The 23,202-nt window shown below is 40.7% G+C and overlaps 1 protein-coding gene across 2 annotated transcripts in view; it reads left to right on the top strand.

Annotated features, from left to right (window-relative positions):
• The window catches only part of CDH20 (cadherin 20), a 545,380-nt gene that overhangs the window by 409,009 nt on the left and 113,169 nt on the right, over positions 1-23,202 (top strand). For both annotated transcript variants that reach the window (XM_077492049.1, XM_077492048.1), the window contains one exon: positions 13,566-13,927. In XM_077492049.1, the coding sequence (XP_077348175.1) occupies positions 13,703-13,927 (225 nt within the window). In that variant the 5' untranslated portion in view covers positions 13,566-13,702. The remainder of the gene's footprint in view (positions 1-13,565; positions 13,928-23,202) is intronic.

Below are 23,202 nucleotides of genomic sequence, written 5' to 3' on the forward strand. Positions count from 1 at the left end.
CTAAGGGTGGCCCAACCAGTTATTAGGTTTAGGGGGCAATCACTTTTTCACACAGGGCCATGATGGTTTGGATTTTTTTTCACCTTTAATAATAAACATCTTCATTTACAAATTGCATTTTGTGTTTACTTGTGTTGTCCTTGACTATTGTTTAAATTGGTTTGATGTTTCCGAAACACTTAAGTGTGACAAACATGCAAAGGAACAGGAAATGAGGAAGGGGGCAAACACTTTTTCACACCACTGTACATATCGGTTTATATATAGCCACTACTGTTCACATCACCTTAACCCATGTACTTGCCAATCTATAGAAAATAAACATAGAGTTGGTCCTACCAGGGCCTTTAACCATGTGATGACACACTTTAACAAGTAACTTTGACTGAGAAAGGAAGAGGGTAACTAAAAAAGACCATTTTTGTTTTGGAGGCGATCTTTGCTATTTTTAACGGGACTGCGGCATTGGGGCGGACAAATCTGACCCTGAATGACATGTTTTGGGGGCCAGTGACATTATTAGATTGATGCTTTAAAAATGCACTGTTCAATGCAAAAATTACACTGGCAGGGAGGGGGTTAACACTAGGAAGTCATCAACGGGTTAAGTGTGTTTCCTCAACATGTTCTAACTGTAGGGGGGTGGGCTTACTGAAACATGACAGAGATCACTGCTCCCGATCACCCAGCAATAGATCACTATAGCAGTGATCTGCTATGGGGAGAAGCTGGAATCCAAGACTACATACTGACAGGAAGTGCGGTGACATCACGACACTCCTGATGTAAACACTATGTGGAAGCCTAGTGTTTATATTCACTTTTGTAGCATTCTTCTATAGAACAATCCTTTAAAGTTTAGGAAGCTCACTGCTTGTTTTTATCCAGCCGTTGGGGCATAATTCCTCCCTCGTAACACCAAAGATGGGACACAATTCCTCCCAATGACACCAACAATTGGGCCCGATGACACCAACGATGGGGCACAATTCCTCCCAATGACATCAACAATAGAGGCACAATTCCTCTCAAAGACACCAAAAATTGGGACCAACAATGGGGCACAATTCCTCCCAACGACATCAACAATGGGGGCACGATTCCTCCCAAAGGCACCAACAACAGGGCACAATTCCTCCCAATGACATCAACAATGGGGGCACGATTCCTCCCAAAGGCACCAACAATGGGGCACAATTCCTCCCAATGACATCAACAATGGGGGCAAAATTACTCCCAAAGACACCAACAATCGGGACCAGTGATGGTGCACAATTCCTCCCACTAACATCAGCGATGGGGCACAATTCCTCTTGCTGACATGAATTACTTCTGACAAGTCCTCCTGACAACAAGAGAAACATGGTGATGGGGAAGGGCCTCCAGCTGATTGACGGCCTCAGCTTTGTTCCTGTATGCTGTGTGAAGGGGCTGTGTCCTTTCCCTCCAATTAGCTGTCAGAGCTCTCCTTACTGAGCTCTGCAGACTGCACTTTAAGCTTTCCATCCCCTTTTTTTCTGAACTTTCTGGCAAGCTTTAAAATTCAGCACTTTGAATGGCTGTAGAGAAGAGAAGACATCAGTTATACATTTACAACTTATGTAGGGGGATGTATTTTATCTCTGTGTATCACCTGAGGCCATTCACTTCCCTGGGGAAATGTGAGGGTTTACAGCCACTTCGATATCCAATGTATTTAATTATTATATAGTCCTCTATAACAAGATTAAGTAATGTTTAAAGCAATTTGCTCTTAAAAACTTAGGAAATCATCAGAATGGGTGCAACCGCAGTAAAATAAGGCCTGAAGCTGTAGGACATGTTTAATTGCATCTATTTTTAAATACACTAATAGAATGGTAATGTATAGTACAAAGTATTTTTTAAATGTGGTCCTTATTTGTATTTCAAACCCTTTGAGTCCTTGCCTTTGTAAGTTTTAAAAGACATTCATGCATAATAACTATATTGCTTCTGACATTGCCTTATACATTTTTTGCAAAAATTATGGCAATCATGTTAACCACATAACACAGAGACTAAAAAGTTCATCTTTCAGCGTGAAAGAAATTACATCTGCCACTTGATTTCTATTGGATAATGAACCGGTAACTGGCCCATTTACATCTATATTTCTTAAATGACAAGTCACATTATAAGCAGCTTAGACACTGAATACAGAATGCTCCAGCATGGTTGTAAACAAACATAAAATTGCATGGATATCTGTGCTTCCTCCTGAGCTGTTTTATCCAATGTTTTGAAATTCTGTTTTGAAACACAACAAAGTAGTTTTGTACATCGAAAAAAAAGAAAAAATACTTTTGTACATCTTTCAGAACTAAAAATAAAATGTATTTTTTATTACAAGTCAAAAAATATGAAACAATACATACTGCATATGAATATTTTACATTACATTTTTGAGCCTGTAGAAGGAGCTCACAATGAATTTGTTGGCCAGGTTACAGACACTCAAATGTTTACCTATTCTTAACAAACTGTAAATGGACTTTAGAACAAACCATAACTTACCTCCATAGCTGCGGGCACTGTTAAATAATTCAGCCTTGGTACTGATTTACTAAAGACAAAAAGGCTGTTGCTTTGCAAGGGAAGTTGCACTTTGCAAGAGAATTTGCCCCAGAGCTAGGTGAATAAAGCTTAGCTAACTTCTATCATACAATCACGTACAATTGAAAATGCTGTGTTTTTTTTGTTTTGTTTTTCTGGCACGTGGTATGGTATTTTTTGCAAAGTGAACCATCAACACATCTACTAAGCTCAGTGGCAAATTACCTTGAAAAGTGAACAGCCTATTTGCCTTTATTACATTTTAAATCAATCCCATTATCTTTTAGCAAACCAATCCACCTGAAATGAGGGAGAGATATTGTAAATAGAGTTGTAAAACATGGGTTTCAAATGTATAAAAATGGAATAAATTGGACCCAAAACTATAATCACTTCGCTTTAATCATTAGCTACCCTTAACCGAGGTAACCGCAAAAACTATTCTCACCACATCTGAACTATCAGATGGATATGTACCTTACCATACCAATACTTTGATACCAATTCATACCAGTCTTGGCTAAAAAAAAGGTGACAATTTGAAGCAAAAGGTACACACACCATTAAATGGAGGTGTTGATGAACCTTAGGATCTTGATAATACTTAAAGTAGAAGTCCACCCTAATACTAAAAGCTCTACATCTAATGGCATCCACAATCTAAGACTACCCTATCGAGCCCTGTATAGAAGAAATCACTATACAGTGCATACCTTTTCTGAAGCCGATCCGGTCCGGTCGCATGCTGAGCTGTCAGTGGTGGCTTCGCTGTGGAGGCGGGTGCAGAGACAGCCCCATAGTAACTCTATGGGTGATGTCAATTCCCAGGCATTTCACATCTGGTGTCCTGCACAGAACTTCTGCTACTGAACGTACCAGAGCGGCTTCAGAAAAGATATGTATAGTGATTTCTACTTTACAGGGTTAAGATTGTGGATGCCAGTAGATTTAGAGAGTTTAGTATTAGGGTGAACTTCCACTTTAAGTATTGTATATGTCTGTGTCATTAAAAGAGCCGTATAATTAGTTTGTTTTTTTCTCAGTTAAATTTATTAGACATATCAAATGAAAACTTGAGAGTAGCTACTGTATGGCTGTCAAAATATTAGTCTCAATTCACAGTTAGTTGTTTTCAGAACAGTGGAGAGTCTATTGTTTCAATAGAAAAACAATTTTAAAATAATTGGGCTTCATGCAGTTATGAGTTTGAGGAACGACCACCTAAGGGGAGTGACAGGGTCCCTTGTTAAATTATTTTTTTAAACAGTTTCTCTGTATAAGCATATACATATTAAAAGCTACACCCTTTTCTCTTCACTTCTTCATCTTAAAATATTTAATGTACGGTATTCATTGCAAACATGTTGTAAAAGTGGCTTGTTGTGCATAAAGAGGGAGAACACACACAGTGGGTAATATCTGGACCTAAACTAATTTATTATAATTGGCTGAAAGAAAACTGGTGAGTTCCCAAGTCTTTATAAACTATCTACCATTCTAAAGTCTAAAGTGCCAGTGTTAGAGGTGCTTGCACATACCTTTAAGACTAAAGCCCTAAACCCCAGAGTGGTCTCACATGTAATTTCAATAGTTTCATGCAGTCTTGGGTCAGGCATAGTCTATTTAAGATCCTGGCGTGTGGTTAGAGTAGGGACAAGTTATCCATCTAGCAGTTAAAGTGCGTAGCATCAAGGAGAGTAGGGAAAGCACAGGGGCATGCCATCCTTCTGGAAGCCTCCTCACTTGGGTACAGACTAGCTAGGCTGCATTCCACCCCTCGAGACAGATGCTGTTCTTCTACTTACACACCGCTGTTATATGCTGTGAGTTCTCCCAGTCAGGTTGCAGTCCTGTGACATCTGTTCTGTATGGCCAAACTTCATTTACAATATAATTCTGTTTCTCTGCCCTGGGACTGATTGTTTTCTCCTGCCATACCACACTGCACCTGTGAAGTCCGAGATTTTGTGTGGACTGCCACAAAATAAATGCCTGTGCCCAGTGCCCACTGGGATGCCTACCTATTAATCCGGTTGGAGGAGTCACACACTGCACTGGGCAAAGCCAAGTATTTCTCCACCCTTGACTTGGAAAGCTAGTCCCAGTACAGAGAAACCAAATTATATTATAACTGAAATTCGGCAATACAGAACAGGCCCAGTGGGAAGGCAAATCAACCAGGAGAACTAGCAGCATATAACAGCAGTGTGTCAGTAAAAGTAGGCCTCAGGTGTGCCGACAGCATCTGTCTTGAGAGGTGTAATGCAGCCTAGCCAGTCTGTACCCAAGTGAGGAGGCTTCCATAAGGATGGTTTGCCCCTGCCACTATAGCATATCCTTCTATAGTATGCTATTGACTCTATCCAAAGCACCTAGTACAATTTATGCCTCCTCTCTCATTCCTCTGCTATCTGCATGAGCCTTCTGACAGTCTATGCCGATACAAAGCAATCCCAGGAGATGGCTATTGGCAAGTCTCAGTGAGAGACCAAGACTGTGAAAAGACTGCCATTATCATACTTCTGGAACTGTTTGAATTAAATCTCCTGGCCTTCAGGTAATGCCCCCAGCATATTTCAGCACTTGATGGAGAGATGTCTGTGAGATTTCAACTCTGAGACTGTGTTAGTCTACTTGGACTATATCATAATTTTCATTCTCTCCAAAACCTTTGAGAATCATATCAAACACTGGTGAAAAACTGGGTGTTGGTGAAGAATACCAAAAGTGAAAGAGGCAATAAATTGGATCCTAAGTGGAAGCACACCCCCTATCAGGCTGAGAAGCAGCCCTTTCCCCCAAATCCAGTATATGACATGATCTCGGAGAGTCACAACCCTATCAGGAGATTTCTCCACCGGAACCGGTTTCCACCAGAACCTCTCATGCTGGATCCTCCAGCTCCTGCAGACTCAGAAGAAGGAAGCCCCAGTGCAGTGTCTGTGGACAGACCAGAAGCCCCTATGGACCCAACTGATTGTCTAGACTCTTCCAAGAAGTCAGCCCTGAGCCTGGGTGAAGGAGGTGTGATTGGCCCTAATGATCCTAATCTACCCAAGTCTCCAGAAACACCAACAGAAGATGACTTCAAAGAAGACACTTAAACCTGCCGCGCCATACAGTCTAACTGCGGGCAGCTTCCTGAAAAGTACTCTGATTATGTTGTTTGAAATGTTATTGTCCTTGCCTTAACCATGTTTATTTTGGTTCATGTTGTTCTTTACTGTGTAAAGTGGTGGATTGTAGGCAGGTACAATCTATTTTCTCCACTGCAAGTTGTGCTTATTTGCAGCAGCAATGCAGGTAGAGGAGGGAATTGAGTGGACCCTTGTTCTGCTATGGTTTCATCGGTCACAGAGAGGTAGCATCTGATTAGGGGCTTGCACCACATGTGATTTTGGCAGCCATATTGGTCAGGCAGAGTCTATTTAAGACCCTGGCTCCCAGGTTTGGCACACATTTTGCATGTGGCTACAGAAGGGACAGGTTACCCATCTCACAGGGAAAGTGCATAGAGTCAGGGAGAGGTTCTAGAGGAGTAAGGAAAGCACAGGAACCATTCTTCTGAAAGCCTCCTCACTTGGGCTTAGACTGGTCAGGCTGCTTTCCCCCTTTTGAGATAGATGCTGTCGACACACCTGAGGCCTGCTTCTACTGACACACCACTGTTATATGGTGTTAGTTCTCCTGGTCGCGTCTGGTCTTCCCGCTGGACCTGTTCTGTATTGCTAAACTTCAGTTACAATATAATTCTGTTTCACTGCACTAGGACCCTGTGTGTTTTCTGCCGCTGCACCACGCTGCATCTACCCACATACAGAGGTACCGCCATCTGTAGTTTAAATCTGGCATCACTTTTTGAAAAAATGGGAACTGAGAAGAATACTTTAAAACAAGGTGACAGAGTGACAAGATGAGACTAAAATGACAGATGAATGTGAATGGTAAATATGGCCATTTTATTTAACAAAACCAGTATCATTTGAAACTTATAAAAATATGTAAGCATAATGAAAGTTATGAATTTAATAGAAGGAAAATACAGTATATAGGCATGAGATTAATAATATCTAAAAATGAACTGCTAATCAGGGAACCTGTGCTCTCACATAGGAAAATACACATTTAGAAACCTAATTCTAAAAGAATACTGCATATATACAGTAAATAAGTCTCAGTTGCATAATTTTGCAAATGAAAGCCTATAATAATATAAGGGCAATATAATGTAATTTTCTTATTTGTTTAAATTTGTATGCATAATCTTTTTTTTTTTTCAATCTGATCTTTAGCAGTACACTTACACACAGGGGAATAAATTTTGTGCAGCAAAACACACACTGCAGTAAAAAAGTGTGATGTGAAATCTAACCTAATTGACCAAATCTAAGTCTTTCTTTACTGTGTTAAATGATTCATTTTAACCAAAGACCATTCGTAACAACCAAACTTATGATTGTTTCTAGTAGGATGCATGACCAGTATTAAAGTTGAAATTTTAGTGCACACATGGAACCCTGGAACTTATCCAGAGGTTAGTAGGGCTGAGATAGTCGCATGGAACCAGTGAAGCTTTTCCTCTTACGTAAGTAACCACTGACACCAATTATTTTTTAGTTGACTGTACAGGTGGCATTCTTTACACAGCAGTTGTAATGGCGCATTCCTTCCTTTGAATTGTACTGTAAGAAGCATGTCTCTTACCATTGATCCCGAGTGTAAGGGGAGCCTTCTGCTAGTGGCTATGGATTTAGGTTGGCAACTCTTGAACCAACCACCAGTGTAAAGAGACTGGACACTACAATTTGTAATATCTACATTCACATTCTAGCTTGCTTTGTTCTCATTTTAAGATTATTACTAAAAATCATTTTGCTGTGCAGAATGGGGGAGGGAGGGTCTCTTCTGGGACCTGTGACGTGTCCCAGAAGATTGCAGGGATGGAGAGGGGAGATGTGAACTTCCTTCCGGCGCTGCGGAGCCCCGGGAGGAAGTGGGAGCTGGATGCCTCTAAAAAGAGGGTATCTGCTCCCCTCCTCCACAAAAAATGACATGCCAAATGTGGCACGTCAAGGGGTCACCATCACTTAAAGCGGAAGTTCCATTTTTTCTGAACTGATTACAGCTTTACCTTATCCACTAATATTTACTTTGCAGCCTGAACATGCAGTTTGGAAAATTTACCCACCAAATGCACATTAACACATTCTCTCTTTCATTTGCTCTAACTAGTTTTCCAAATGTTTTAAAAATCTTTTTTCATTGTTAATTACTGTCATAAAGATATTCTATGCATCTTTGCTTGACTGTTACTAGGTTCCCTACCTTTTAACTTTTAAAAACCACAATGAATGCTCTCAATTCTATTTTTTTGTTTACTTTGCCCTTACTAATTTTCCTGTGGTGTATATCAAGCAATGGGTGTTGAAAATCAGACTCTTAAAAAGTGCAAAGTTTTTGATCTAAGTGATTTATTTATTTTTTGTTTCTCCAAATTTTATAAAGTAATGCCTATAAAGAAATAGACAGACCTCAACACCCACTGGTTTACTATAAACACGACATTGTGTTGGGAGGAATAATATGTTCTATTCAGCCCTCCAGATAAGGTCAAGGGTTCAATGAACACCAGAACATGTTCTCAGTTTTTTAAAAGATTGCACAATAAACGAATCCACACCATTATTATCTATATCCACTGGCCACATTTGCACAACAAAAGCAAGTTTTGAGGTTTTTTTAGATCTTGTCCTGAATATCACTTAATTGTCTTTAAGTGAATAACAATGAGCCCAGAAAAATGTATAACGCCTGTGGTATTGCCTGTCATCTTTTATTAGGCGCACATTGGATTTACTTAAGTGTGACTTTTTTCCCAAATGCAACCAACATAAACAACCAGTTAATTATTCCTTGTTAATTACATGTAACTAGAACAGTGTAATTTGATATTGATTTCATGAATGATCTCTGTGGGGATGATTTACTAAAGGAAGAGTATGTTCAATTATCCCATTCATGTGTAGGGGAATTTTAAATAATGAAGCAAGATTCTCCTTTGCACGTGAATGGATAAGTTGAGTGAATACAGCTTTACTAGGCAATGTGAACATTCAACTATGTGCCACCTTTGCTTATGTCAGCTATCTACGATGCAAAACCAATGCAATCTCACTGTTTCACCTGGTTGGATTGTATAACAGACATTTTCCAAATTGTGTTTCCAAACTGTTTTTGTGAAACATTATAAGGAAAATTGCCAATCCAAAAACATTTATACCGGACCAACCAAATCTCTAATTTGATAGTTTAATCATCTACACTATAAGTATATTACAGCTTCTTGGTAGACACCAGCAAGTTTAAACTCCATCCAACTTTTATTTCCCAGGACATCCCAATGTACGTCAACCTAGATTTGCGTTCATCCTTCCACTTATGTGTATCATGGTGAAAGGACAGCAGTGGTTGAAAGCTGGACAAAATTCTGAGAGCGTGTGTGTGCGGTCTTTGTTATTATATAATCTATACTACCCTCACTTTGTAGACATTTCCTTTCATGTCATGTTACACGTGGACTGGAAGTGAAGGAACGCCTTCCCAAAGGGATACAGACAGCAAAAAATTAATAGACAAGGATTTTTACCTTGTTCTACTACAGCTGAAAGTTGACTTTGCACATTATTAATATTTTAAAATAGATGCATGAAAATTTTAAACTAAAATGGCAACCACCCCCACTTATAGCTAGCTTTTAGAGAAAGCTGCACATATAAGGGCTTTGCACAGAGCAAACAAACTGTTTTTTTATTTTCTAGTAAACTTACCAGTCAGCTAGCAAAAATAATATAGGCAAATTTTATCTGCAATCCTAGAAAACCTACACTGCACTACACTACTTACCAGTCCTTAGATGTAATAAATGTATTTGTGTTCTTTTCTTAGGCTTTTATCCTTTGTTTTCACCTGGTGACCTTGCTAGTAACACTGTCCCTGTCCTAGGATGGCAACGCTTACTCACTGCACTGTATCAGCGGAGAAGCAGCACTGTCATTCTAGGCTACGTACTTCATATTTGAACTACAGAAGTCCTTTCTACATTTTCATCAAATAGGGGAGAGAGTGTTCTGTAGTCCACAAAGGTCATTGGACAAGGCTGACAGCTATGGGCTTGATTTACTAAAACTGGAGAGGGCAAAATCTGGTGCAGCTCTGCAAAGAAACCAATCAGCTTCCAGGTTCTATTGTCAAAGCCTAATTGAACAAGCTGAAGTTAGAAGCTGATTGGCTACTATGCACAGCTGCACCAGATCTTGCACTCTCCAGTTTTAGTAAATCGACCTCACTGATTTAGCTTTCAGTGCAGCAGAGACAGCATGAAAAACATTGCAGAATGTATTGCGTGGGTGTAATGTGTATTTTTTTTCCTACCCTGACATACACATTAAAGTGGTTCTAAAGGCAAAAGTTTTTTTTTTATCTTAATGCATTCTATGCATTAAGATAAAAAATGAATTACTAGAGATCTAGAATTGGAGGCTACAGTTTATAGCACTCTTCCTGCTTCACTGATATAAAACACACTGATATAAAACACACAGTTCAGACATATGGGGGTCATGAATGGGCTCTTGGAGCTGCAGCCACACACAATAGGTCTATGTATAAGGAAGACTCAGCGTGTGGGTGGGAACTGAGTAGCTGAACTGTACAAGAAGTCACTAATAGATAAGATTCACAGTACAATGCATTCCCCGTCCCAGCACTGTCACATGCAAATAAGTTGATTGCCCATTTAAATCAAAGGCATAGCTCCATGCAGTAGGTCATTTTTAAAGTCACTGCACTGAAAGCCAAGTTCTGTGCTATTATATGTTGTCCAAACACTGCTTCATTTGTATGAACATAATGGTGAAAATGTCCAAGCATCCTTTCAGTTGAACTTTGCCACATTATACTTGGATGCTGTGAAAGAGTAATGGGGTCCATTTAAATGAAAGCATTAAACAAGAACGATTAGAATAGTTTAGAATGTAGAAAAATGTTAATACAAATTCCCAACATGTTTGTCTATTTTTAAGCATATAATGTGCTGTGTTGAACTAGCAAGGTGGCCAAAGGACCCAAAAGGGGGTTGCAACTTAATGAGAGGCTGGTATGTTGCATACCGTATATGTCCTTTGCCTTAACTCTACCACCTCCAAAGCCACTATTGATGTGCAAGAACTCCATTCAACACTGGGCACCAGTATATCAAGATGGATGTACATTTTTCTGGGCTCCCTTCTTGAAGCACCCACAGATGCTGTTATAAGCATCGCCTCACAAAACATAATTATTATCACGGGTACTTATATATAGCACCTTCAATTTACGCTGTGCTTCACATGTATACTGCACATTAATATCAGTCCCTACCTTCAAGGAGCTTACAATCTTAGGTGCCTAATACCCCACTTTTAAGTACACAATGGGGTTTATTTACTAAAGCTGGAAAGTGCAAAATCAGGCTCCTGTCTGCATAGAAACCAATGAGCTTCCAGGTTTTATTACCAAACCTTAGCTGAACAAGCTGGGGTTAGAAGCTCATTGGTCTCTATGCAGATAGGAGCCTGATTTTGCACTGTCCAGCTTTAGTAAATAAAACCCAGTGTGGTATGCCTGTACATTCATACACATACTAGTGCCAATTTTAACAGAATCCAATTAACCTACCAGCATGTCTTTGGAGTGTGGAAGAAAGCCGTAGTATCCGGAAAAAAAAACATGCAGGCACAGGGAGAACATGCAAACTCCATAGTAGTGTCATATTTGGATTAGAAACGGGCAACACCAGGGCTGCTAGAAGGAAGTGCTAGCCACCTAGCCACTGTACTGCACGTAATCTTTAAATGCCTGTAATATATGTTTTATGTTTAAAGGCCAGAAATGTCAGTGGAACCATTACGGTTCTTTACTAAAAGGTTGGAGGCTGTTCATTTAGCTAAGTGAATGTCCATTTTGCATATTGTATGTTCATATAGTTTAGTAAATACACTCAACACTCTGAGTGTCCAATCATGAGCAAGGGAAATGTAAAAAAAAAAAAAATGCTTTTACAATTTTATTTTTTTCATTATTATTTTATTATGACAATACAACATATCAAGTTACCACAGTACATATTCCTGTTTAATTATGAGTACAGTGAATCAATGCTAGTTCGGCATATAAATCCAACAGGAAAACAAAAAACAAGAACTATGTAAAGGGTTGCAGACTGTATGTATGCAGCTTTGCATGAACTACAGCAGTGGTCATCAACCCTGTCCTCAGGGCCCACTAACAGGCCAGGTTTTATGTATTACCTTGGGGAGATGCAGACTAGAATACTGCAATCACTGAGCAGCAAATGATATCACCTGTCATGTATTTCAGTTATCTTGCAAACCTGGCCTGTTGGTGGGCCCTGAGGACAGGGTTGATGACCACTAAACGACAGGACAGTAAGCTTTTTCAATATTGAGGTAAATGCAGTTTTACCTCACACTAAAATTAAAGGGGCATTCACTTTGCAATGTCAAAATACACTTTGCAAAGTTAACAATCTTTATTCCTTTAGTAAACCAATCACATTGGATTTCTTTAGTACCAGTGCAGAAAAAACATTGAGACGGTATGTTGATGGATAGATGATTAAGGTTTTTATTTTTTGCATTAGTCATTTTATCATATTGTTTATATATAATTTTGTAGTCGTTAACACTCTCATTTTGGGGTCTGGTGTTGATTCTTTTCATCGAACAAATAAGGCTTTACCTACTTGTACTTTAGTATGCTCTGTTTTTTATCGCTCTGTTGAATGCTTAAGGACTGAAAGGAAAAGAAAATTGTATACATGATGTTGGAGACAGGCAGCTGTTCACTAGCTACCATAAATTTAGGGTGGAAAGCTGCTACAAAATGTATTGTCCTAGAGTTTCCAAATCACAAATAAACGGTGCTGTAATTGCCTATGGGAGCCAGATGGAAAGAGGATAAGAGAGAAAGGCAAATCGAGGAAGAGGGTCTTTAAACAGAGCAGCTTGAGACCTAATGTTATAAAAGATGTTCTGAGTGTTTTGACAGAGTAACTTGAGTGCAATGCCACCTCATTAAGCCCCACAAAACTGTGAAAGAGAAAGTTTTTGTGTTCAATAGCACAGAGTGAGGTCACCAGCTAATCTGACTTGATGACAACAAAAGCCACTTGACTGATGAGAAAGCTCCCTCCACTGGATGTCGACATTCCTTTACCTAAACTGAACGTTCAGCTTGAAGAAAGACAATCTGTTCGTCTGACCGGCACACATATCACACAATGGCATGTGACTATCAAACCCCCAATATCCCATGTGGATCACATAATGATTAACTGACCATTGAAATCTTTGTCTATGTCACATTAGCAGCACCTCTATGCTTTTCTAAAAAAAATGCAAAAGAACCATGGCAATTGAATGCCCCAGCCTGCATAAAATAATAGTTAAGGTCAGTAATAATACAGATCCACTTTAAAAAAACAAACTGTTGTGTGCAACTGTGTGGCAACAAATATATATTTAGAAAAAGAAAAAAAGCATCTGTCCTTGGAAATTGCTTGGTAGGTATTCTATTTTCTGGAAGGCAATGCTTATATTCAGCAGTTTCAAAAGGCTTCTCAGATCATAAATACTGTATTTTTGAGAGCGTGCTGTTAACTACAGCAAATCAATAATATAGTGGAACCCTGTTGTAATCAAAGTAGCCAAAGTGAAGTAACCCTCCCCACTAACTACAACCCCCAATGTGTCTGCGTCCATAGCTACTTTGTTCTATATAAGAAGATAAGAGATCCCTTTGTTCCTAAACACACTGTTCATATTTTAATATCATGCTGCCCTTGCAAAAAGCTCTATATTTTGTAGCAGAAAATATTATTATTCCAACTGAAAATACCATATTAACTTTCTGTTCTTTACTCAACTGTGTAGGAATCTGCTGTTAAGACGACTATCAAAGACTAAATCAACATCAAAGATCTTTTTTACTACTTCTTCTATTTATTTTACACCAAGGATTGCTTTTCTTCTTTTTTTTTATAAATAATTAAAAAAATTACTTTTAAAATATGCGACATTTGAAGAACTGTGCCCAGCAAGGGTTGTATATCTACTACATGGTGCTGCTGGACTTTGCAGCTGGGTTTGGTATTCCAAGTCAGCTGATGAAACAAATGGATGAAAAATCAGAAAACAAGCCATTCCCACATCACCGACTGAAAAGAAGCTGGGTATGGAACCAGTTCTTTGTTCTGGAAGAGTATACAGGAACAGACCCGCTGTATGTTGGCAAGGTAAGATGCACAAAATAGCATGAGAAGTAAATTATGTGAAATAGGCAATATAAAAATGGACAAGAAACAGAAAAAAAATTAAAATATCAAGTTTGTACTAGTATCTGTAACCTATTAGGGAAATTTCCCCTTCCTGAGACACAAAGAAATGAATGGAAATCTTTCCAAAGTGAAGGAAACCCCCTCTGTCACTGTTGTCATTGTAACAGGTGTACCCATCTCATATTCCAGTGACAACTAAATTTTAGATTTCTTATTACTCTTGTTCTTAATGACAGTGGTCAACAAAACAAATGCAGAAGGTGAACCCCATCCATTGGGGGAACAAGTAGCCATAAAAATCTTACATCCAATCCTTATGTAAACCATAACTACAAAAGAAAGTTTTGGCTACAGATTAAAACATTATTTGAAGTACCTTACAATATCAATATATTCATATGCCTTGCATAGTAAATATTGGTCTAAACTTTAGGGCAACTTTTTTATTTGTAGATAGAATATTGAAAGTTTAGAACCTTTACTTTCAATTCCAACAACACTACAGAATTAAGTGGATATCTCTCCAAAGTAAAGGGAAACTTATAGACTGTCTCACCTCGCCTTGTCACAAATTTTGGATTCTCCATAATTTTATGGCCTAGTTACAATAGGTACAAGGGCAAACATGGAGAGCGAATCTCCCCAGCATGAATAAATACAGGGATAAAAACATGACAGTGGTTGAATCTTTTTCCTACACTATTAAAAACTAGAAAATGTTTTGGCTGGAAATACACTTTAATATCACATTGTAATATATTTTGTCGTTTTATACCCAGCATAGTAAATAGTAGGTCTAGCTATTGCAGTAACACGGATCTCTATAATAATTTACTTACATGAAACAATGACAACTGTAATTTTGTGTAAGGGGAATTTCTCATGTTAATTCAACATTGAAAAACCCATGGTTACTACTAAATAGCTGAATAGCCATCTAAAGTTACTGTTCTATTACTGTTCTATTTTTCCACCCTGTGTATAAATTGATATGGCACATTGCTAAATATTATGTGACTGTTCTTTGCTATTCAGAAGTGAATTTGTTTGAAATGTAAGCAGAAGCAAGAAACAGCCTCAAAAGGAGAATTAGCATGCAGTATTCAATACCAGTATGTTACTGTAGAAGAACTTATGCACTCTAAGCCCTTGTACACACAGTCGGAGATTCCGACAACCAAATCCGTCGGATTTTGTCCGTCGAGTTTTGTCCGACGGATTTTGTCCGAAACTGTTGTATACACACGGTCGGACAAAGTTGTCAGAAAATCCGACGTGATGACGTTATTTCGTTACAACGGGACTATGTTCACGCTAGTAGCCAATAGCTTTGGTGTAGGAATTTGATCTGAGCATGTGTGGCACTTTGTCCGATCGGAATTCTCTACACGTGATCGGAGTATGTCCGATCGGAGCATTTTGTCGGAAAATATTTCCGGCAAGTTGGAAAAGTTGGTCCGGCAGATATTCCGATGGATCGAACGCTCCAATCGGACACATTCCGATGGAATCTCCGACCGTGTGTACAAGGGCTTAGGCCCCTTTCACACGGAACGGATCAGTAATGATCCGTCCCGTGAGGATCCACTTGCTCAGCGAGGATCGCTCTGTTTGTCCCTGCTGAGCCGGCGAATAACAGGGCGGTCCCTGCACACTGTGCAGGGACCGCCCTGTCAGCTCTCCGCTCTCCTCTGTGGGGCGTCTGTCTGTGTTCATCCGATCCGCTCTGCAGATGGATAGAAAAGTAGGATTTTCCTCCATCTGCAGAATCGGACAATAGCGGAGGCGGATGATATCAGGTGTCTGTGGATGTTCATAGGAATGCATGTATGTCCGTATTTCATCCGCAAACGGATGGATGAAATACGGACATACTGTCCACATGTGTGAAAGGGGCCTTAGGCAGGCCATACATGATGTGAATTTCTTTCCTGCAACCATGGGTTGCAGGAAAGAAATATGCTCGACTCTCCTGTCAACACAGGCAGTGTTGACAGGAGAATCCCTCCTGCCCAGCCATTGTAGGAGGGCGGAAGGAAGCCTTCCCCTTTGGGAGAAGACAGTGATTATTGCCAGCGGCTATATCAGCTGCTAGCAATAATCACAAGTAGAATCTGAAAGACTGGTTGTATCCAAGTTGATAGACAATTAGCTTGCCCATGCATGGTTCGAATGTTGGCTGGTTCAGTGGGATTTGAACGAACCATCTACGGCAAACATAACACAAGATCTGACAAAACTTTAGTCAGGGAAAATGTCTACTGGCCAGGTTGGAAATTGTTGGCCAATATGCTATTTTTATGCTAGCTTCCTGATAAAAGTGGTTCTGACGGGTTGATTTTAGCATAAATAGGGTACCAGTGGAATCAGAGAATTTGCTCAACTACAAAGTAATGAAAATTTCAGGGTGTGTTATTCTATATATTACACACATACTGTATACATGTGGTCATTTGATCCTGAATGCTTACTACAAGGATCAAAAAGCAGCAAACAAGCAGGTACAGCTTTTTGTATACTATACACCAGGGGTGCTCAACCTGTGGCTCTCCAGCTATTGCGGAACTACAAGTCCCATGAGGCATAGCAAGACTCCGACAGCCACAAGCATGACACCCAGAGGCAGAGGCATGATGGGACTTGTAGTTTTGCAACAGCTGGAGAGCCACAGGTTGAGCACCCCTGCTATACACCTACCTTAAATCCTGCAGTCTGTATGATTTAAAGCAAACCTGAGCTATGGACAGAGAATCTCCAATTTTTGCCCCAATGGTAATGAAGGGACATGGGTAATGTTAAGACAGTGGTGTATAGCTTAAAGACTTCTCCTCTCTGGGCTCTGAACATTACTTTTGAAGTATTACAGTCAGAGCATGCCACCTTAATTTCTTTTGTGATAACCAGTTGTGAGTGATAAATGGTAATCTTGTGCCCAGTGGCGATTGGTGAAGTTTTAGGATGGGAGGGCGCCAGACCCTGCTCTTCCTTTTTGACCCCCCCACTTGGTGAAAATGGGCGTGACTTGAATGGGTGTGGCTCTACGAGAATGTGGTTAGCGTCTGAGATGAACGAGGGATGGAGGGAGAGGGAGGGAGGGAGAGAGAGATGGAGGAACAGCAGGCCCAGATCCTACACAGCAATAGAAATATGTGTATTCCAGAAAGATTAACAATCAGCAGATAAAGATACTTCAAACACCTGGTGTTAGTGCTTCAATCATCATGGCACCATGGTTTTTATGGTGTCAGGATGATTGAATCATATTATTTCTATTATTACATTGCAATATAAAATAAATTCATTCACTCACCATAATGCAGAATCAGTGGGAGCCCTGAGCATGTCACCTGCCACCAGATGCCATCAGGTGCCCCCAGCAGAGTCCATCCTTACATCAGGTGCCCCCAGCCGAGTCCATCCTTACATCAGGTGCCCCCAGCAGAGTCTCTCCTTACATCAGGTGCCCCCAGCAGATTTCCTCCTTACATCGGGTACTCCCAGCAGAGTCCCTCCTTACATCAGTGTCCCCAGCGGAGTCCCTCCTTACATAAGGTTCCCCCAGCAGGGGAGCCCCCCTCATATCTGTGTCCCCAGAAGCGGAGTCCTCCTCACATCTGTGTCCCTATCAGTGGAGTCCCACCTTACATCTGTGTCCCCATCAGCGGAGTCCCTCCTTACATCAGTGTCGCCATCAGCGGAGTCCCTCCTTACATCAGTGTCCCATCAGCAGCAGATTTCTCCTCACATGTGTCCCCATCAGCAGCAGAGTCCTCCTCACATGTGTCCCCATCAGCAGCAGAGTCCTCCTCACATGTGTCCCCGGCAGCACAGCCCTCCTGCATGCCGCGTCTGTGTCTGTCCCCTTCAGAGGCAGCTAGTTCCCGGCTTTCTCCGTGTGTTCAGTGGAGAGGGGAGGGGCCTTCAGCAGCGACCATCTTTTTGTCTAGTCTCACACTGTGAACAAAGCACCCGGCCGTAGTGATACACTACGGCATCGGGCGCAAGCTATCTGGTGCGATGGAGTGCACCACAAAGCAGCTTCAAACCCCGCAAATAAAGTGCCTCGACCGCACTGTGATTTCATAGACGTGGCGCTTCCCATAGTGCACTGTGTCCAGCGCCCAAACTCAGTGCACTTAAGGACCTTTTTTTTTAAAGGGCCTTGGGGGCGGCGCCCAGACGCCCCTACGGACCAGCCGCCACTGCTTGTACCTCTTTTTTTTACTCTGTCCCTGGTTCCTCCTAAGGAACCAGGGACAGACATGTGATGCAGGCTGTCACTTGCATTAACAAAGCAATATTTGCTTTCGGGTTTTTTCTTTAGTCCCCCGTAACTTAGTTTTTTGACCTGGTGATCCTGATGTTTTATTTCTTTTTTTTTCAGACCAATCTGTACAGCAAAAGTAAAAGTTAGGGGGTTAAGACAAAATTCCAGGGGTACTAAGTCTGGTCAACTTTCACTCATTTAGTTAAAATTTTATCCCAAGAGGTAAAAAGACTATTTCTGTAACTGCTTAAAAAAGGGTTAGCTGAATTTGGGCTTTCATTTGTTAGTCATTTATGAAAAGCCCATGTACTTTAAATTTACTAGTCCATCCAACACTACACTCTATAGACCAGGGGTAGGCAACCATTGAGAGGGGAAGAGCTACCTGAACGAGATCAACTATCAACTAGTAAGGTCTAATTAATTTGTAAGGAAAACTTAAGGAAAAATATAATAAAACAAATGTCAGTAGAGCAGTGGAAAGTATCAGTAGGGCAATGGACAGTGTCAGTAGAGCAGTGAATGGTGTCAATAAAGCAGTGGACAGTGTCAGTAGAGCAGTGGACAGTGTCAGTGGGGAAGTGGATGGTGTCATTCAGTAGAACAGTGGATGGTGTTAGAAGGGCAGAGATTGGTGTCAGTAGGACAGTGGACGGTGTCAGTAGAGCAGGGGACGGTGTCAATGAATATACAGTTGTGCTCATATGTTTACATACCCTGGCAGAATTTATTGACCATTTTTCAGAGAATATGAATGATAACACAAAAACATTTCTTTCACTCATTTGTAGTGCTTGGTTGAAGTCATATATTATCAATCAACTGTGTTTACTCTTTTTAAATAATAATCACAACAGAAACTACCCAAATGACCCTGATCAAAAGTTTACATACCCTGGTGATTTTGCCTGATAACATGCATACAAGTTGACACAAAGGGGTTTGAATGGCTATTAAAATTAACCTTCCTCTCCTGCGATCTGTTTGCTTGTAATTAGTGTGTATGCATAAAAGGTCAATGAGTTTCTGGAATCCAGACAGACCCTTGCATCTTTCATCCAGTGCTGCACCGGCCTTTTTTTGGATTCTGAGTCATGGGGAAAGCAAAAGAATTGTCAAATGATCTGCAGGAAAAGGGAGTTGAACTGTATAAAACAGGAAAGGGCTATAAAAAGATATCCAAGGAATTGAGAATGCCAATCAGCAGTGTTCAAACTCTAATCAACAAGTGGAAAATGAGGGGTTCTGTTGAAACCAAACCACGGTCAAGTAGACCAACTAAAATTTCAGCCACAACTGCCAGAAAAATTGTTCGGGATGCAAAGAAAAATCCACAAATAACTTCAGATGAAATACATGACTCTCTGAAGACATGTGGTATGGCTGTTTCAAGAGGCACAATAAGGAGGCACTTGAAGAAATATGGGCTGCATGGTCGAGTCGCCACAAGAAAGCCATTACTACACAAATACCACAAAGTATCCCTCTTACAATACTCCAAACAGCACAGAGACAAGCCTCAAACCTTCTGGCACAAAGTCATTTGGAGTGATGAGACCAAAATTGAGCTTTTTGGCCACAACTATAAACGCTTTATTTGGAGTCAACAAGGCCTATGATGAAAGGTACACCATTCCTACTGTGAAACACGGAGGTGGATCGCTGATGTTTTGGGGATGTGTGAGCTACAAAGGCACAGGAAATTTGGACAAAACTGGTGGCAAGGTGAATGCAGTATGTTATCAAAAAATACTGGAGGAACATTTGCATTCATCAGCCAGGAAGCTGTGCATGGGACGTACTTGGACATTCATGACAGAAATCCAAAACACAAGGCCAAGTTGACCTGTCTATGGCTATAGCAGAATAAAGTGAAGGTTCTAAAGTGGCCATCTCAGTCTCCTGACCTCAATATCATCGAGCCACTGTGGGGAGATCTCAAACGTGCAGTTCATGCAAGACAGCCCAAGAATTTACAGGAACTGGAGGCTTTTTGCCAAGAGGAATGGGCAGCTTTACCATCTGAGAAGATAAACAGCCTCATCCACAAATAACACAAAAGACTTCAAGCGGTCATTGATGTTAAAAGTGGCAATACACGGTATTAAGAACTGGAGTATGTAAACTTTTGATCAGGGTTATTTGGGTAGTTTCTGTTTTAATTATAATTTTACAAGAGTAAACACAGTTGATTGATAATAAATGGATTCAGCCAAACACTAACCATAAGTGAAAGAAAAGTTTTGTGTTATCATTCATTCTCTGAAAAATGGCCAAGAAGTCATAAATTCTGCCAGGGTATGTAAACTTATGAGTACAACTGTATATAACATACAGTATCTCACAAAAGTGAGTACACGCCTCACATTTTTGTAAATATTTTATTATATCTTTTCATGTGGCAACCCTGAAGAAATGACACTTTGCAACAATGTAAAGTAGTAATTGTACAGCTTGTATAACAGTGTATATTTTGCTGCCCCCTCAAAATAACTTAATACACAGCCATTAATGTCTAAACCGTTCTCAACAAAAGTGAGTACACCCCAAGTGAAAATGTCCAAATTGGGCCCAAAGTGTCAATATTTTGTGTGGCACCACCATTTTTTTCTAGCACTGCCTTAAGTTAACCCTCTTGGGCATAGAGTTCACAAGAGCTTCACAGGTTGCCACTGGAGTCCATTTCCACTCCTCCATGACAACATCACAGAGCTGGTGGATGTTAGAGACCTTGCGCTCCTCCACCTTCCCTTTAAGGATGCCCCACAGATGTTTAATAGGGTTTAGGTCTGGAGACATGCTTGGCCAGTCCATCACCCTTCTTTAGCAAGGCAGTAGTCATCTTGGAGGTGTGTTTGGGGTTGTTTTCATGTTGGAATACTGCCCTGCGGCCCAGTCCCTGAAGAGAGGGGAGAGGGGATCATGCTCTCTTCAGGACATGTTGGCATTAATGGTTCCCTCAATGAAATGTAGCTCCCCAATGGCAGCAGCACTCATGCAGCCCCAGACCATGACACTCTGACCACCATGCTTGACTGTAGGCAAGACACACTTATCTTTGTACTCATCACCTGGTTGCCGCCACACAATCTTGACACCATCTGAACCAAATAAGTTTATCTTGGTCTCATTAGACCACAGGACAGGTTCCAGTAATCCATGTCCTTAGTCTACCTGTCTTCAGCAAACTGTTTGCAGGCTTTTCTTGTGCATCATCTTTAGAAGAGGCTTCCTTCTGGGACGACAGCCATGCAGACCAATTTGATGCAATGTACAGAGTATGGTCTGAGCACTGACAGGCTGACCCCCCACCCCTTCAACCTCTGCAGCAATGCTGGCAGCACTTATACGTCTATTTCCAAAGGACAACCTCTGGATGTGATGCTGAGCACATGCACTCAACTTCTTTGGTCGACCATGGAGAGGCCTGTTCTGACTGGAACCTGTCCTGTTAAACCACTGTATTGTCTTTGCCACCGTGCTGCAGCTCCGTTTCAGGATCTTGGCAATCTTCTTATAGACAAGACCATCTTTATGTAGAGCAATAATTCTTTTTTTCAGATCCTCAGAGAGTTCTTCACCATGAGGTGCCGTGATTATAGGTCAGTCAGAATTGGGAGTGAATGGACACAGACCTTTGGACTTTTGACAATTTGCTGCACTTTATTTGTATTTTGCACAATTGGTAGCACCTTATTATTTCCACAGTGAGTGCACTTCATGCACTTTAAATAACACTCTATATCACTGGACTATGTTGAATGCATATTGAATGCATCACAGTGTGATCACTAGGAGTGCACTTTATACAACAGATATTGTATTTGATTATTATATGCAGTGCTGTTAATGCACTTTATTGTTCAAGCACTTTATTAGCTTTTATTATTTACAGTAATTTATTTAATTAATTTGATGGTCATTGGATCACGGAGGTTACGCGCTAAGTCATATACATTTGGATGTATTTAGTTTTTTTGAGTTACATATTACAAAGTGTCTGAATTCCTGGAATTCAGTTTTAAAACACCATCAATTAAACTAACATCTTGTTATATTTTTTTTCAGCATCTTTGTTTAACCACTTAAGGGCTGCCCCACGCAGATATACTGCGGCAGGGCGGCCCTCCTGCATGAAATCATGTACCTATACGTGATTTTGTGCACGGAATCTGGGACCCGCACATCGGTGGCGGCCCACTCCCACTGTGATTGGACAGGAGCAAATCAGCGGGTCTGGGGGACACGATATCCATGGAGACTCGCCGATCGTTGTGAGGAGAGACAGAACGGCCCTCTGCCTATGTAAACAAGGCAGATCGCCGTTCTGTGAGAACCGAAGATAGAGATCTCTTGTTCCTTCTAAGCAGGAACAAGGATCTCTGTCTTTGTCCAGTCAAAGCAACTCCCCCACAGTTAGAAAGCACCCCCTAGGGACACACTTAACCCTTTAATCACCAATATTGCAACACAAGCCATATTTTAATTGAATGTTATTAAAAATTACCTTTCCTTTTCAACCTGCAGCTCTGCAATTTTCAGTAAAATTCAATGCAGTATGGCTACCTGGAGGTGTTCTGTACACAGAATGTGTACTGACCACTCCCCAGAAACATAATTTCCTGCTTGTGTGATTGGCTCACTGATTTTCCTGATTTTGAAGTATCTGCTTGTCCAGGACACCAGGACAACAGTAGTGGGATCCTAAGCACAGGCTGTGATCCAAGCGTTACAAGCCTGCCATTGGATTTATAGAAAACCAAAATGTGATATTGTTTATTAGTTTTTATGTCAGCAACTGAATTGAAAGACAAATGCAGACACAGGTAAGAAGCTATATTTATGGCTTACATACTGTACTATTAGAAATTGGTTTTGTCTGTCGTTCTCCTTTAACCGCATGCCGACCAGCCGCCGCAGTTATACTGCGGTAACATGGCTCGGCTGAGCGAATCGCTGTTATGTT

This window comes from Lithobates pipiens, unplaced genomic scaffold (assembly GCF_037356315.1).
Source record: "Lithobates pipiens isolate NorthernLeopardFrog02 unplaced genomic scaffold, aLitPip1_a1.2 Scaffold_19, whole genome shotgun sequence".
NCBI lineage: Eukaryota > Metazoa > Chordata > Amphibia > Anura > Ranidae > Lithobates > Lithobates pipiens.